Raw genomic sequence first — 18,144 nt, 5'->3', positions numbered from 1 at the left:
TTCCAGCAATTTCTGTTTTTGTTTCTGACTTCCAGCATCCACAGTTAATTTCTACAGCAAAAAAAAGCCTGTTTTCTGCATAATTTAGAAGACCTGAGGGGTAATTGAAATCTTCAAGATATTAACAGGAAAAGACGAGATAGATAACTATTTTCACTGATTGGGGATTCTGGAACAAGGGTACATAGTCAGTGAGTTAGGGCCAACTGTTCAGGAGAGATGTTAGGAAGCACTTCTACACACCAAAGGATGGTAGATGTTTGGAACTCTTCTACAAGCCTATGGCAGTGGATGCTAGATCAGTCGTTAATTTTAAAGCTGTGATTTTTGTTTTGTTAAGCGACGGTATTAAAGGATGTGGGCCAAAGGCAGGTATATTGAATTAGGTCTCATTGAATGTGGAGCAGGCTTGAGGGCTGAATGGCCTAAGCCTGTTCCTATGTTCCTATATTTCTATATCCACAAGCTTATTTTCTTACAATCAAATATATTTAATGATCTCTAAGAGGTGCTACACCAAATATCAAAGTTTAGATCAGTATTGTTCTTAAGTAATATTATTATTATAACACTGCCTTTTGTAACAATATGTAACTGTGTACTGAAAGCTTAAACAGTCTCCTGTGCAATTTGGCATTTCTCAAGTTCTCCTACAATTTGAGAATTAATTTCCTTGGTAGTAGCAGCCATCTTGGTACAACATTAGTGAAAGTCAGAATCTGACTTCTCCAAGTCTAAGATTGGTTTTGTTTGGCAGTATGATGAAGTGATACTGGAAATAACAGTTCACTTAGAACAAAAGACTTATTCATGACTTTGAGACACGACAAAAGGCTCTTTCTCATAGACTTTGCTGCAAGTGAGTAGTCGATGTGTAAAAGATGTGACATTCAAGAAATGTGTGCCAAACAACAGTTGCAAACTGGGACATGGGACTTGCATTGGCTACATCCGATTCTTGTTCACAAGTCTTTACCTTTATGTCTGAATGACAAACATCTGCAACATAAATTCTAAGAAGTAGCAAAAGGATAATAACTTAAATTGTATTTGAGTGCTGTAATAACATTCAAAGTGTGAATATGCAAATTGATGAACTGTTGTACTGAATAGTGAAGCATCTTATTTGCTACATGTTTGCACTCGACCGAAACTGATGGTTTTAACAAAGTCTTAAATTGCTACAAACACGTCAATGCCATTCCTTTTCTATACTGTTGAATTAAGTTTCCAATACACACAAGTGCAAACTGCTAAAACATTTTAATTATTGTTAATTGTAGTGAAAGCATATTTATTATGCAGTCATTATTTCTTTTGAGATTGGCGTTAAAAGGAAAGGTGGCAAAGTTCAAATAAGTTATCTATGTGACCGGCGATGTAGCTTGGATGTAAGACCCTAAAAAGTCTTAAGCTCATTAAAGCCTGAATTCTTCTAAGATGGATGACAATACAATCATACAATTTTATAAATGTTGCTTGCCGTATTTTTAACAAAGCTCTTTACTTAAGTCTGCTATAGTTTACTTATAGTTTTTTTCGTCTTCGTATGTACCTTAAGAACCTGTTATGAAACTAGTTTTGTGGTAATATTTATTGTTCATTTGCCGGTTTGTTAGCATGTAACTATCAAGCAAATATTAAAGCAGGTTTACTGACAGTGATAATAGAATTTGAAGTTGCATAATTGTCACCCTAAAAACAACAAAAAGACAAATAATGTTAAAGAAATATCTGGTCCAGTTAACCAAATGAGTTTCAGGTTAATAAGCAGAAAAACAGGAGGCTAGAAGAACACAGCAAGCCAGGCAGCATCTGGAGGAAAGGAGAAGTCAACGTTTTGGGTATTACCCTTCTTCAGGACTGGATGTGGGGGTACGTGAAGCTGCAGATAAAGAGAGAGGGGAGGGAGGATAGTGGAATCATGGTGATCGATGGACACCGCTAGTAGGTACGACCTGGTTATCGATGAGCCAGGTCATACCTACTAGCGGTGTCCACCTATTATCACCATTCCACTACCCCCTCCCCTTCGCCACATCCCCCACTTTCATCTGCAGTTCCCAGTACTCCCACATCCAGTCCTTAAGAAGGATAATACCCAAAACGTTGATTTCTCCTTTCCTCCAGATGTTGCCTGGCTTGCTGTGTTCTTCCAGTCTCCTGTTTGTCTACCTTGGTTCCAGCATCTGCAGTTTTTTTCTATCTCTATCCAGGTTAATAAACAACCTTGCTCAAGCGCAAAACACAATGCTAAGTATTTTTCTTTCATTTCTCTGTATAGTTCCTCACAACAAATCCACCTGAAGACTTGTTTTTACTTTGCAATGAGCTGTTTAAATGAATGTAATTGTTGCTTTATCAACAGCAAGTCCCACGGGAGTGTCCCAACTGGGTAGCCCAACTCCAAAAATGATGCGCTCAAACAGCATTCCAACTCACGACTCCTCATTCGATTTGTATGGAAGTTTGCAGATGGGAAGCACAGTTTCTTTGGCAGAAAGACCAAAAGGAATGATCCGCTCTGGATCGTTTAGGGATCCAGTGGATGAAGGTAAGAGTGAATATTCAGATTTTCAGCCAATGTTATGTAAAATATTTTTATTTTGTTTGATGTTGCAAGATTATATAGTCACATAAGTGTTTACTAGTTTGTAGGTATTTTGTACAAGGCACTTAAATTTTGAAAATCTCTGTCAGGCTCAAAGCCAGTAAGAAAGAATGTTCTGAATGTATGTTTGTTTGGTACCTTTCATAACCTTGGAACCCCAATGCATTAACAAGCCAATTAGCATTATATGCACCAGTTATGTACATTAATACCTGAAGACTTGACATCAAACCCTTCTGTTTACTATTAAATATTTCATATCGCTCAGAACACTCTGAGAGAATGGCTGAATTTTCCACAACATTCAGGATGGGGTTGGAGGAGGAAAGTCCATCCTGAAACTAAATTGAGCCATTGCTGTAGCTAATTGTGTGCTCTACTTGGTTCCACTGGCATTTAACTGCAGGGCTCAAGTTGTCAGGGAGGAGCTGCACACTGTGTGGGAATAACGGTAAACCCTGGCAGCTTTACATTGTACTCTACTGGTGCCTGTCTCAGAGAGACAACTATATATACATAGACAAAGATACATCGGCAACACTTAGAGCTCTATAAAATTCAAAAGTACTGAATGAATAATTTAACATTTTTAACTACTAGAGATATGTCAGTCACCGTCTTTCACTACTCTGGGTTCTGTAACTAATCCCAAACGTTATTACTGGAGAAGAGTTGGCAGCTGGACAGGCTGGAATTCTTCTTGACATCCTTTAACCACACCTTCTGACGTACGGTACGTCTTGCACTATTAATCCTCAAAGTTCTGCAGAACAAAGGATTTTCTCAGGCTCTTTCTACACAGGTCTCTGTGCCAAGTGTATGCCTTATTTGGAATTATCCATGCACATGACCAATCCTAAATATTTTGTCCAAGTACGTGCCTTATCTGGAATTGTCTGTGCTCATGACCAATTCCAAATTTCGTGCTTAATTGGTAGAGACAGCAGTTACTGAATTTCTGGAATCTTAGCTCTTAGCAGACCTGAATGACACAGCACAGTTCCACTCACTTAACAGCCCATTCTAAAGCCTCGTATCAGTTCCTGTTATTTTCAGCCTTTTCCAGCACTGCACTGGAAGAACTTCTCCTGTTTGGGCAATCTTGGCCTACAAAGTAACTCAGCAGTGGAAATGGCTACTTAGGAAAAATCAGAATCACCTTTCTTCAGTGATCTCCTACCCCTCCAGTGGGGTTGACCTGACTAACCCGAGTACTTTTGGACTCCACAGGCCTGCTAGTGAAAGCACAAGTCCATGAATATGCTGGAGGAACACAGCAGGCCAGGCAGTATCAGGAACAGGAAAGCTGACGTTCCTCTGATGCTGCCTGGCCTGCTGTGTTCCTCCAGCTCCACACTTTGTTATCTCTGACTCCAGCATCTGCAGTTCTTGCTATCTCAGTCCATGAATGTGTTGTCTTTGTCTAACCGGTGCTTTCTGAAGTACAACTGAATTACCAGCTCTCTGACTGGGTTGTTGGCTCTTCGGAGATGCCTGTTACCTTTAATGGGATGGCAGACCTGGCCACAAAGACTAAATTGACCTCCACTCAATAAAATGAAGCATAGGTCTCATCGGAAATGGGGCAGTCTCCTGTTTCCACCCTAGCAACATCATCATCAGTGTTAACTTAGAAAAATGTTTTAATCCCAACAAAGTATTAACGTTTAACTGTTGCTTTAAATAATGTGCAAACTAGTTGACCAAGAATATCACGTTGAAGAAGGAATTGTTGCTGTTTAAAGTAGCCTGGATATCAAGGTGTTGATACAAATCCTATTTTTGACGGATGTTTTGAAATGCATGTCTCCTAAAGAGTAATTCTATTAGTTTTGGCCCAGATGACAGTAACACGATTGAGTGAGTCCCTTGTGGTCGCACACTGCCTTGTCTCAGCAGGTAGATTGTACCTCTCACTGCATGTTCATGTAAAGAATATCTATATACCACTAGCATAGATGGGTTTCCTTGTACAAGTTGGCAGTAGAAAATGTATTTTAAGAAAGGAAACAATAATTCTGTACTGGAGCACGCAGGTTCTATTTAATTGAAGTAGTGACTGTGTTCCAGACCTTGAGCATGTCTTATCTTTTTTTGTGGAAACAACAAAAGAGCTATATCAATATTATGACCCAAGAATTCCTCAGGCTAAAAGCACAGTTGGAACACTATCCAAGCAGGGGAGGTAGTTGTTTTTTTTTAACAGGAGTTATTTGCTTTCCTTTCCATTTCATACCTTGTTTAACGTTTTGTGCAGCACAATTTTTATTAAATTTCCGCTCGTGTCTCAGCACTTACTTCATTATTTGCTTCTTTGTATTCTCTTCTTTCTTTTACCTGGCTCCAACTCAAAAGAGCTGCCTTTCCATAGTTGTCTGGAACTTTTTCCGATGATTAATGTGAAATGTTCACTTGTCTGTTTTTAGTATATCTGTTTCCTAGTTTGAGTTTCCCACTACAGCATTCCAACCAAACATCCCACTGGGAAAATGACCACACACTACCCTGATCAGATAACAGCAAGATTGTGTGTCTACCTTGGGGGTACAATTAACATTATCAGCAAATGCTATTTATATCCGATCTTTTAAATTATTCTTTCGCAGCTTTTTTTCTCGCTACCCTGCAGATTTCTGTACTATTCATAAGAACCAGATGGAGATCTCAGTGGAGGTGCTTTAGTGCCAATAAACTGCAAAGGACTTGTTAGCAAAGACACGAGCTGTTGTCTGAGGCTAAAAATATTTGCTTAGTCACTGCCCAGCTGTATTGTAACTTGTATGGGGAGCACAGATAATCATGCAAGGCCCCCCACATATGCTGCTTACAGAGCCTAGAGGTTAGCTGTTTTCTGTCAGTCTCATTGCTCGGCTTTTCATTTGTTGACTGGCCATCAAAGTATCTGAGCCAGATAGTTGTCATAGCAGCGCAGACTAAAATTATGCTTCAGGACCATATAAAAATCCCAATGCGGCTGACTGAGAATATTGACCAGGAATTTAAAAATTCTGATTGGCAATTATTTTGCATCTTTAAGCCTGAGATTTTAGGCAATTTTGATTTGTTTAAGTTTAATAGTTACCCAGGAAAGGTTAGAGGATTAAAGACCTACTCTAACTCTTGAATAACTATAATACTGAACTCTCTCTCCACTACAGTCCTTGATTCTGACAGACCTGATGCCCATTCTCTATCCAACACATGGTTTTCCCCCCGATACAAGCTTCATGGCTACCCCATCCTTCCCCTTTGCCTGGCCCCTCAATTTGCCTTAAATGATCATCTACCTGCCCCCTCCAACACACACACACACACAATTTCACGCACACATTCTCTCACCTGGCACCCTATCCATCTCTCACATTCACCTTGTCACAGCAATTATCAAATAGCTGGATATGCTGCTGGACATGTAAATCACAGAATTAAAGCCTACTGTCTACTGCAAAAGGGGCTTGTGATATCTATGATGGTCCTATCTCCTGCTGTCTTTCAGGTTTCCTGTGCTGGTCTCCAACGTTTTGTAACAAGAGGCTCCTATCTAGTACTAGGAGAGTAGATGTCATCTAAATGTACCTGTGTATTCTCATTTGGCCAAGGTCCGAAATAGGATTTCTGGCAGTGATTGGAATTTCTGGACTGTTATTAGCGCATTACCTCTCTTTGTGTGGATTCGCTTTATTTTCAGTGTCAGCCCTGAGTGTTTAAAAGTACCTGTTGTTTAAAAATTGCTGCGGTCCCTACATCCTCAAGTTGTTGCTCTCCAGTCACAGCAGCACCACCACCTGAAGTGGTGGCCACTGCTAGAACTGCACTCCGCTGCGACCAGCAAGATGGAGGTGACCCCAGAACCGAGGCAAGAAAAGTCAGGCCGTACAGGCAGATACTGGAGAGGGGTGCAGGTTGGACAACAGAGGTGAGCAACAGGATGCCCTATCAGCAGGGCAATCCCCCCACCCCCATAGCGCCAGTCTGCAAGGAATGTAGTGATGAGGTCAGCCAGGTGGACCTCCTAGAATGAGTTCCCTGATTGGGGCTGCTGATCTGGTTCAATCAGGGAGCCCTGGCTGACAGGTAAGAACAGGAGTATCAGAGATTCTGTTCACTCTGAGAGCTGGCTCTGAGGGAGCTGGATCAGTGTCAAGGGCTCTCCACCTGTAGATAAAGGGTGACTTGGTGACAGGATGCTGGGGTCTGTGGTGTTATTTCAAGGAGGCTGCCACTTTTATTAAACAATGTCCTTTTGTGGAAGAATGTTCTACCTTCCCCAGATCTGCTGAGTATTTCCTGCAATTTGTTTTTGTTTCTGATTTCCAGCATCCGCAGTTCTTTAGTTTGTCATTACAAAGGATGGATTCCCTTATTGAGGCCAGAACTAGGTGACGTTGTTCAAGAACAAGAGCTCTTGCTTTTAAGAAGTCAACAGAATTTTTCAGTCTGAAAATATTCAGTTTGAGGAATTCTCTTTTCCCTAAAGCATTGGACGCTGGGTTATTGGCTTTATTCAAGGCTGAATTAGATTTTTGATACTCAGGGATTCTAGGGTTATGGGAGAGCAGACGGGAATGTAGAGCAGCAACTACAGTCAAATTGACCACAATCTTATTGAATGGTGAAGCAGGCTTGAAGGGCAGAATGGCCTACTCCTGCTCCAAATCCCTGCATGTACAGCTACTGCTACCTCCTTGCTTGCTCCCATGGATCAGACTAAATTATGCCCCTCATTTTGCACACTTTTCCAAAGCTTCCCCAAGTCTAGCATATAATTAAGATAGTAATCCTGCCTCTAACTACATATATTTTGTGAAAAAGGCTGTAATTAAAGTGTTACTTCAGAAAAATTGGCTTACAGATTTCTATTCATTCACATCCCATTTATTGTGATGGATTTCCATTCCTTTTGTGACTTTGACTAATATGTGAGGCTCTGTAAGTAATACTTAATGGTTGCAAAGCCTAAGAAACGATGACAGATTTCATGCTGCATATAATTAGGAAATGTATGCACATGAAATTGGGAAAATCTGAATTTTGCACTAGGGTATCTTCCCCCACCCAATTGCAGCGACTATTACTGCTTCTGGTTGGAGCAGATTCCAGGGAGAAGTGGGCTACAATGGAGCTAGCAATGATCATGTAAAAAGCATCAGTTGTCTGCAATACATTTTCTTCTTGAGTTCCCTGCCTGATAGTAGGTCTGACCCTCACACTGATTACCAGCAGAGGTAAAGCAAGGAGACCAACCCCGAACAACTGCCAGCGCAGAATGGGGATCGAACCCCATACTGTTGGCTCCATTCTGATGCACATTGCCTGACCAACTGGCTCTTCACAAGGAGTCCAAGCTGCTTTTACACTTACATTAGAGGCTCCAGTTTCCTTCTGTCACATGACTGACCAAGAAACTCTCCTGCTTTTACTACATGCCATCGGATGTAGATTTTACAAGCTGATAAACAACCTGTGTTATGTATACACTTTCCTTGGCCATAACAGTCTGAAGTACAAATTGAAGCCAAAGCTTTTAACCCTGTGTCAGGGACACTACCACAGAGCCACAAGATTTCTATGCAATATGTTAACAAAAATCCTATTAACAAAACTCAAAGCTTTGAGTTAAATCTTCCTTTGTATCTCCCTTTTAACGTTCATTCTAACCCAATAATGAAACTAACACAATTACCGTCACAAAGTTGAGCCTGCGGTAGGCCTGAATGGTTTATATCTGTACAGAGTACCTTAATAAGGAATTTCTAAGTATCATTGACTCCCTCATTTCTGGCTTTTGATTTCATTCAGCATTTAATATTTAATAAATGTTGATGTGATACAAAGTTACTCTTCCTTCGCTTTCAGTAAAACTAATTTCCATACCGTTGAGTGATTGACTAACAGAAATCTCGCTGTCCTGCAGTGGTACAAGGTTAAAGAGCCAACTGCAAAGATTTTAATTTTCAGGGTTTCCATTGTTGTACAGGTTTTGCATACATTTTGATGAAAAGAAAATTGTTTCCCTTGGATATATACATCTATGTGTCAGACCCAATCAGAATAGCAGTACAAGCTTGGGAGAACTGAATGCGTTCCTGTGTATATACTGATTGTGAGGAGTTCACATGTAAGGCCCGTTTATATTGTTTCAGTGGGCCATCCAATTAATTATGTTCCCGAGGAATGGCATTCATATATCAAACAATCACATGTTGCTTCCTGATATGGTGAAGTATTTTGTAAATTTTGATTGGGAATGCGAAACTCCACCTTCTGAAATGTGGCTGAGTTGGAAGTCTGCCATGTATTCAAATAAATGGTTAAATAATTCTGCAGGACCAGTTACCGGCTCTGGTTTTGTAGAAATGGCACACAATATTTGAGGATGCTATCCTGCCCATTTATATCAAGGACAGGCTCACACAGAATGCCAGGCACACTGCATGGACTTCAGCACATTTCATGAATTAACATGTTGATCATTGCATAAGTACACATCTGATTAGTGTCTGTAACCACTACAGAACCAAGCAGGAAGGCTTCATTGAGGTGTCTCTGAAATAACATTTCACACAATCAGTTATTAACCTGCGTCACGAAAAGCTGAATGGTGGTGCCACTACTTTGTGGGACCCATTTCCCATTGTATTGCACAGTGGACTGTAGAATTTGTAAAAGTGTTTTTGCCATCCTCTGACAACATTGGCCATCAGTATACGTCAAGTAAGAATTCTCCATCTGATTCTAAGAGGGTGCTATACTGTCAGAGATCTGTTTTTTAAAAGGTAAAAGCACCATAGTCTGACCAGACCAAAGAGCTGCTGCCTCATTAGAGAGAGATATGACTAGAGGTGGTTTAACCTGAGGGATCACCATGCCAAATCCTGGGGAAAGGTTAAAGAGGAGATTCGTTTATGGTAACCTCAGCCAGTGCCTGAATTGAACCCATGCAGAGTGACATCAATAGCATCACATCTGAGCTAACTGAGAGTTATTAAACAGAGGCTGTTACAGTCAGGTAGATGTAAAAAATCCTTCACCTTTGTTCGGGGAGGAGCAGAGAATTCTTCTGTTGTTTATCCAATGATGACAAAAATATTGATTTTCTCAAACTTATTTTTGGAGAGTTCCTGTTCTGCTCGATTGGATCTCATGTTTGCCTACACAACAGGCATGACTTTCAACAGTAATCGAAATTTGGAGGTCATTTGCAGCATCATCTTTTAACTAAGTAATCCCAAATTAAATCCACTGATTTACTGCTACTTGTTAACCTTGTTATTTGAGAGTGTGTAACAATTCTGCACAAATAAGGTTCTCCTGAGTCATCTCCTCACATCTCAGTGTCTGGTTATAAAACAGTATAATTTAATCCAACCATTTTAGATGGGTAGCATGATTAATAGGCCTTCTTAGGTGCTTTGTGGGACCCATTTCCCATTGTATTGCACAGTGGACTGTAGAATTTGTAAAAGTGTTTTTGCCATCATCAATTGTAGGAAAATATCCTGTAGTTAAGTCAAAGGTGGAAAAGGCCCCAAAATTTGCTCGCTTGTAGTGAGAAGTCAGTTAGTCTCATTAACGAGTCCATCATCACCATTTATCTCTGAGCTCACCAGAAGTTAGTGGTGGTTCAGGGATCAAATAAGAGTTGCACAGCCTCTCTGATCCTGTCCAGCTAGCAGTGTCTTGGAGTCCCTCTTTGTTTCAGTGATTCAGTGCCCAATCACAAGTTCCCCTGTCTGCCTCACTCCACCAGACTTGTTCACTGGGATAGTTTTCCCTTTTGGAGAAGGAAGGATGGGAAATATTCATTTACTTCATGCTTCTCTAAATTGCAACTTTACTCAAGCAAGGCATGTGCCGGAAAAGTGGACAACAAACATTTTCTCAGCCTCGAGACTCGATGAGGTGGTAAACAATGTACCACAAAGAAATCGGCAGAAAATATTAATAAATAAAAATAGCATTGGACCAAGGAAGACCTTATGATATAAATGATGTCTACAAACTTTGATTCAGTAATTTTTCTTAAAATAGTCTTTGAGAAGTGTGATTGCATTTTAATATTATGATGTGCATCATTGTAAACCAGGAATAGGGACACGTCATGTTTCTATTTTGTTATGTAAATATACTTTAGTACAATAATCACATTTGAAAAAACTGTTTTGCAGTTCATGGTTCAGTGCTTTCACTTTCCTCCACGACATCATCTGTTCATTCCACAGTAAGTCTTGTTTATGCTTTTTTTAAAAAAAATGAGAATTAAGTTTTATTAGTGTCAAATAAATCTCTGACTGTAAATGTATCCATATTTGGCAAGAAATATTCCCATGCACCGCTGGATGATTTAATGCGATTCTGAAAACATAACATAAAATAATTGCGTTTATTTTGTTCATGTATCAATATTTAGTTTGAAATACTCTGCAGTACTCTGAAGAGTGGAATATTTTTATGGATTCTGTTTCTGTAAAGTCTACACTCTGAATCAATTGACTCTGTGTCTAAAGCTAGCTCAGTCTCTTAACAGAGGAACAAATTCTTAGCAGCTCTGCATTGTGCGCTGTACAGGGAACGTAGCAATACTTTGTGGATTTGGTATCTTCTGTGATGAGAAAATGAATGAGTCTAGCCACTTGGCCCATTAGGTTGGATTTAAGGCAGCTTGTCAATGGTGAGGAAAGTAGACGGGTAGGTCACTTAATTGCAGGAGAGGCTATGCATTTGTCTTCCGATGGTGAATGGCGCCTAATTTGGACTTCTGTTGGGTCTCCTCCATAGTACTGACAAGGATCCCTACCAGTTCTATAACCAATGGGTGAAAGCCCAGTCAGATCCAATAAAAGCTGACTCGTTGGATCTCTGTTGGCACTCAGCATAGCTATCCAATTAATCTCACTGCCCTACTATTTCTACATAACCTTTCAAAATTTCTCGTGTATGTCAAATTCTCTGTTGAAAGTAATTATTGAATTTGCTTTCATCACCCTTTCAGGTTGCAACAATTTGCTGTTTAAAGAAAACTTCTCCACATTAATAAGCCTGCCCAACTCTCCTGGAACTTTTGCAATTTATTTGTCTTCTGGTTATCAACCCTCCTGTCAATGGAAAGATATTTTTTTTTTCCTATTTTCCTCTTCAAAGCCTCGATCCATTCTTTCCTTACCTCACTCTGCTCTAAGGCAAGCAATCTCACGCAATTGCTGTGTTTTATTTCAACTATTGGAAAAGTTCAAAAAGGACAGGGAAGTTCTTCATAATAGAATAGCAGAAATCTGCAGCCAGCATCTGAGATTTGGGGAAATAGAATGTAATCCCTTTAGTCTGAAAATTGCAGTAAATGCAGTCATCTTTCAATCCCCCACTAACCCCTATTGTGATTTACAGTGGTGAGATATTCTATTTGGAAGAGAATGGTTAATACCCATCATGCTATGCTGTTGCTAACTTCCTACCAGCTATAGGTAGTTGCGTTGACCATTTGGTTGTGCTGTCCTCGCCAAACGTTGTGCAGAGTATAAGACTGCTTCATGGAAAAAAAAAACTGTTGTGTTGGAATGTTGCACAAAATAAATGCAGTTTGAATGCAAATTGATTATCACAAAGAAGCTACTTTGTCAGATTTCTTGTTTTTGAAATTTATATTGAGATGAACATTGGTCATGAATTCTACAAGGAATATGATTACCTATGACTCCATGTTATTATCATTCTGAGAACAGCCTGTTTAAAAAGTCCCAGATTGTCTCATGTTTGTGTATGTAATGCAGCAAAAAAATCACTGCAAAATGTCAATACAGAAACTGCAGTGCAGAGATAAGAGTTACGGCCTTTCTAGAAAAGAAGTATCTTTCCTACACTTCAATAAACTAAGCCAATCTTGGTCAGTTTTCTGTACTGACATTTACTGTGTCAACATATAAAATATTGACTGCTGCTTGCTGTTGCTTTTCTTCATTTCCTGAGCCATAAAATACATTCAGAAGAATGACTGGTGCTTGAGTGCTCACTTTCAACTTAAGATGTGTTTTGACGGAACATAACATTTAGAAGCCTTCTGCATCATTATTTTGAGAATTTGAAAATAATGTTTTATGTTCTTTTCCTGCAGAGTGAAGACAAGGCCCAAGGAGAGGTATGTGCATCCAATGATTTATTGATTTGTTTCTGTGCAATGTAGTAGGTAATGGAGATTTAGTTCATTAGAAAGTTCACTTAGATATTTGTTCACTATAAAGTAGATACATCCCTACTCCTCCTGTTACACATTAGTGTAAAGCAACAATTTATATCAATTTCGAGCTCTGAAAAGACCCGTTAGCTTGATGGGACATATCAAAATAAAATCTGTCTTGCATATGGTGTTTGCAATCTTATAAACAACTTGGAGTTAATGTGGAAGTATTTGTTGCAGCATATTCGCAAACTACGTAGGGAACTTGAGTCTTCACATGACAAGGTTTCTGCACTTACATCACAACTGTCTACAAATGTAAGTTGTTTCTTTGTACTTTCTTCACAGCAACACTGTATTTAATAAACCACATCTATTGTTGCATTTCTGTGAAAAGTAATGTGATAATGACTAAAGCCATGGAGCAATGCACTGCAAGGAATATTCAGGATATTCTGGTTTTTGATGTTTGCCTATACCATTATAATGCCCAGAAGCAGTATCCAAAGAAAAGTAGATCACTAGGGTCCCTGCAAATGGTACGGCAAGGTGTCATGAAAGAATAGTCAATAACTGATTAAAACGTTCTTACCTCTACATCACTTCCTTTAAAACATCCACTCCAAAATAACACTCAATGCCCAGATAGCCGCTGAATTACTCCTGTTGCATTGCAGTGAAACCTAATTTAAATATTTTTGTTTTCTTAATGTGCCTTATGCATATTCTGTGCTTGTGATTCCAATATTTAATATGTGGGCGATTTTATTGACGGAACAGTAGTTCTTATGATTCCAAAACCAGCCACAAGGACAACACATTAGGCCGTCCTCATTATACTGTTTCACTGTATCCTGTTGATGTTTGGGATCTGCATTTGAATTAAATTCAAAAACTGATGAATTGAAAATTAATTTCGAAACAACTGACAGAGTGAAGAATTGATATTTGGTTTCCAGCTACCCAGTTTGAAAAGTTGGGACATGAATGCTGACCAGTGGACATTTTTGGTCAGTGAGTGGTATGCCAACGCGGCCGTGCTTTTAACATCAACTATGTCTCCCCTGTACAGCTGGGCTGCATGCACAACCTGGTGATACATTTAGTGCCTAGCTGAAATTACCATTTTTCAACTCCATGCGGGAGCATTGTCCATCTCTTTGCCCATGAAGGACCTTCCTGTTCACATTCAAAATCCAGACCCTTTGCAGATAAACTTTCTGCTCACTGACCTGAGAAAACCATAGCCAATTGTGACCAGAGGTACCTCATCTGAGCTCAGCGAATCATTATTACAGAGCAAGAATTGAATCAGAGGGTTTCTGTTCTGCACTTCATCAAAGCTTCAGTTTGATTTATTGTATTTATTTAGAATTAACCACATTTACAACATCCATGATCATCCTTTGCACCCTCTAAACCTTTCTTTACTAATTGTTAGCTCCAAAATTATGTCATCAGTAAAGTACTTAACAACGTTGTTATGCTTTCATTTACCATTTCTATAACTTTGGAACTGAAAATTCGATTCATTTCAGCCACACATTTTTCATTGAGCTACAAAAATTGTCAAAGAAAGGGTTTACTCAGCAAGTTGGCAGATGCACTGCACTCTGTGAGCGCCCAAGATATACACACCTCTGTGGTAGTTAGTTAACTATATGACAAGGAATTCAATTAATCTGAGTTGGAATAAATTTAATTTTGAAGCGAAACTAATTTTGTGTAAATCATTTTGAACATTTGAGAATGTATTTCAGAAAAAGATAAAGTAAACTAAATGGTTGTTTTCTTTGTTTTTTTTCTCTCCTGCTAATTTTTAGGCTCATCTTGTGGCAGCATTTGAACAAAGTTTGACAAACATGACATCTCGTTTACAGAGCCTCGCTTTGACAGCAGAACAGAAGGTCTGTGAGAACCAAACTTGGTTGTCTCTAAACCATAATGTTAGACTTATCAATGAAGTACCAGGTTGATGACATTAATGTCTAAATGTTGTGCAATGAAACAATAGCTAATAATCCACCTACTGTTTGAATTAAGACTACATCAGATCATTCCACCTTAATATGTTGTCAAATTCTGCATTGGTGAGGCACGTTATGATCTCAGTTCTTAAGTACTCATGTGTAGGAGTATACTGAGAAAGAAGAAGAAACTTGGTGAAGAATTGCCATCTGTTCTATCATATTGGCAGATGGTGCACAGCAGGTTTTTCTGCTCTAACAGGGTAAATAATACAGAACAATCATTGCCATAATGATATTTTGGATTCTGTGTCAACACGGTATTTATAAGTGAAGAGCAGGTTCTGACATTACTCTGAACATTTAGAGAAATACATTCGGGCACTTCCGTGTACTTCAGTGGTGGACAGATGAATACTTCCAGGTAATGTAGCAGCTGAGATGTATAACTATAGATAGGAAACATGGTCCAGGTAGATATTTCAATTCGCTAACCAACGCAACTTGGGTTTCTTCAATCTGATAAAAGCTTTAACAAGGATGAGTAAAGGAAAATGGCACACACTGTCTTGTTGTTAGGCTAACGGGTTTAAAAAAAAACATTTTTGCTGCTACCCATCTCTTAAAAACAGGGGATGGTGGATGTAATATTAACACAGAATATATAGTTGTTTTACAAAATAACAATTTCATTCTGGAACCAAAAGATTACATCTCAAAAATGGGTGAATTTATTGGTGCATTTATTATTTGCAATAAGCCATCTGTGGCTTTTGAACATGTTAATATTGCTGCTGAAACTACCTTTCTTTCTGTTTCATTGAAGAACACAAAACAGTTACTTTTCTGTTTTTCTCCTGCAAAGGAACACACTGTTTTGGGTGAACACACCTTACTTTCTATTTCTGAGCTCGGGCAAAGATTTAATGGAAAAGAGAAGCGATGAGGCAGCTGGCTCCTAGTTGATCTAGACACAGACTGAACCATGTTGATACCAAAAACTCAGATATGCTTTAAGTAAGTTCCCACTGAGGAACATGATTAGAACACATGTACCTTCCTGCATTGTGCAACACTTACAGAACACACAGGCTTCACACAAGAACATCTACAACAAAGATCCTTTCATTTTTGTCTGACCAGAATCTAATTAGTTTTGAAATTTAATGATAAATGGATAAAAGTGACTTTGAGCAAATTCTCTATTTTACTGCAGTAAAACTCAGCAAGCAATTTCAATGTTCCTTTCTCACTACAGATTTAAGCAAAAACATTTTAGTTTCAGTTAATCATAACTGCTCTAGAATTAAATTATTCCCAAACCCTGTACAGTAATTGGATTCTTTATGCTGATGTTCTGCATGATGCTGGGTCTATTGAATAGTAAGGCTGCAGTCAGTATATCAACTATTAAATATTTCATACTATTTTTGATAAAATATTGTATTTATTTACTGATAATATTTTCAAGTTCAGCACTGTAATGTTTCCCTAAAGTTCTTCCTTTTGGTATTTTTCTGTTTTAACTTCGAACAGGATTCGGAGTTATACGATCTCAAAGAAACAATTGACATGTTGCATAAAAAGAATGCAGAAGCACAAGCTGTTATACAGGGAGCATTGAACAACCCAGACTTGACACCAAAAGGTAATTCTTAATCTGTTAGTAAAAGAACTGAACAATGGCTTCTCTTCAGTCATTTAAACCTTAGCTAGTAAAGTGTTTGAATTCCCATGCTTCCTTACTATTCATTCTCTTTCTCCCTCTATCTTTGTCTATCTAAAATAGGGTATATTCACTGTAGAGAGACTGTTGTTAATCATGACAGACAAACTCATGTAATTATAGTCCAGAGATAGTAGGAACTGCAGATGCTGGAGAATCTGAGATAACAAGGTGTAGAGCTGGATGAACACAGCAGGCCAAGCAGCATCAGAGGAGCAGGAAGGCTGACGTTTCAGGCCTAGACCCTCCTTCAGAAATGGGGGAGGGGAAGGGGCTCTGAAATAAATAGGGAGAGAGCGGGAGGCGGATAGAAGATGGATAGAGGAGAAGATAGGTGGAGAGGAGACAGACCGGTCAAAGAGGCGGGGATGGAGCCAGTAAAGGTGAGTGTAGGTGGGGAGGTAGGGAGGAGATAGGTCAGTCCAGGGAGGACAGACAGGTCAAAGGTGCAGGATGAGGTTAGTAGGTAGGAGATGGAGGTGGGGCTTGAGGTGGGAGGAGGGGATAGGTGGGAGGAAGGACAGGTTAGGGAGGCGGGGACGAGCTGGGCTGTTTTTGGGATGCAATGGGGGAGGGGAGATTTTGAATTATAGTCCATTTGGCTTAATGTGTGTGGTGAATATTTTCTATCTTTAAGGATGAAATTGCTACATATCTAAAGGAAGTAAAAATAGCTAGAAAACAATCAATTCTGAGTTCATAAAGAGGGACTGTGCTTGATAAATCCCATGAAGGATTTGGAGGACAGAAAGGAGAAATACCATGAAAGTGATACACTTGCCTCTTTGGTGAAGCAGTTTGTCAAAGATTTTCAGAAGACTATTGATGAAGATTTAAGAATATGGAATGAAGAAATAGATAGCAAATTGAATTGAAAACTTTTCAGAAGGGAGGAATTTAAAAATAGGACTTAAGAACACTTTCTCAGTGATAGGAACTGGTAAACTATACTCAAAATGGCTTGTCTCTTGGTCTATTAACATGATATGAAAATAGGAGGCATGGCATATAATTCTGGGGATCAAAAGAAGGTGAAGAAGACATAATTATCATGGTGGAATGGAAGAAATAGGCTTATGGAATTCCATGAGAGTATGCACAAGCTGCCATATTTTGGTGGGATAGAAAAATGATTGACAAAAGCAGTTTTCCAAGCAGATAACGTCATTCACACGCACAAAAAAAAACACATTTTATGCTGGTTTAAAGCAAGAGGAGTATTGAAATCTTCAGGTAAATCTATACAAAATCTCAATAAGACTATAGTGTATTGCGTCCAATTGTGGTTCCACAGAAAGAATGTTGAGGCAATAGGACACAAAACAGCTTTTCCAGCATGCCACCTGAAGTGGGGAGAAACAAGAAAAAAAAATTAAACATGAGTCTTTTATGCAAGTGATTATAAATTGAGTTAATAGAACTCTTAAATGTTGTGAAGTGATGTGACTGAGTAAAGGAAGAAACTGTTTCTGGTGGTTCAAATGTCTTAGTCTCCAAAGATATGATCAAATATAATAGCATTACATAGAGGTTATAAGGTGGAGAATGCATTAGGAACAAAGACCATGTCATCATCTCCAATGATGAATGAAATAGGGTATGCAAGGAGCAGCATCAGGTATTCCTGAAAATAAAGTATCAACCTGGTACAGCTACAACACACGACGAC

General features: G+C 39.0%; 1 protein-coding gene across 3 annotated transcripts in view; it reads left to right on the top strand.

Moving 5' to 3' along the window:
• The window catches only part of LOC109936459 (neuron navigator 1-like), a 471,148-nt gene that overhangs the window by 379,632 nt on the left and 73,372 nt on the right, over positions 1-18,144 (top strand). For all 3 annotated transcript variants that reach the window (XM_048612092.1, XM_048612090.1, XM_048612091.1), the window contains 6 exons: positions 2,369-2,554; positions 10,780-10,832; positions 12,720-12,743; positions 13,023-13,100; positions 14,606-14,689; positions 16,286-16,397. In XM_048612092.1, the coding sequence (XP_048468049.1) occupies positions 2,369-2,554; positions 10,780-10,832; positions 12,720-12,743; positions 13,023-13,100; positions 14,606-14,689; positions 16,286-16,397 (537 nt within the window). The remainder of the gene's footprint in view (positions 1-2,368; positions 2,555-10,779; positions 10,833-12,719; positions 12,744-13,022; positions 13,101-14,605; positions 14,690-16,285; positions 16,398-18,144) is intronic.

Source organism: Rhincodon typus, chromosome 25, assembly GCF_021869965.1.
Source record: "Rhincodon typus isolate 14 chromosome 25, sRhiTyp1.1, whole genome shotgun sequence".
In the NCBI taxonomy this organism is placed as follows: Eukaryota; Metazoa; Chordata; class Chondrichthyes; order Orectolobiformes; family Rhincodontidae; genus Rhincodon; species Rhincodon typus.
The sequence above is the reverse complement of the archived record's forward strand: the minus strand, read 5'-3'. Positions and strand labels throughout refer to the sequence as shown.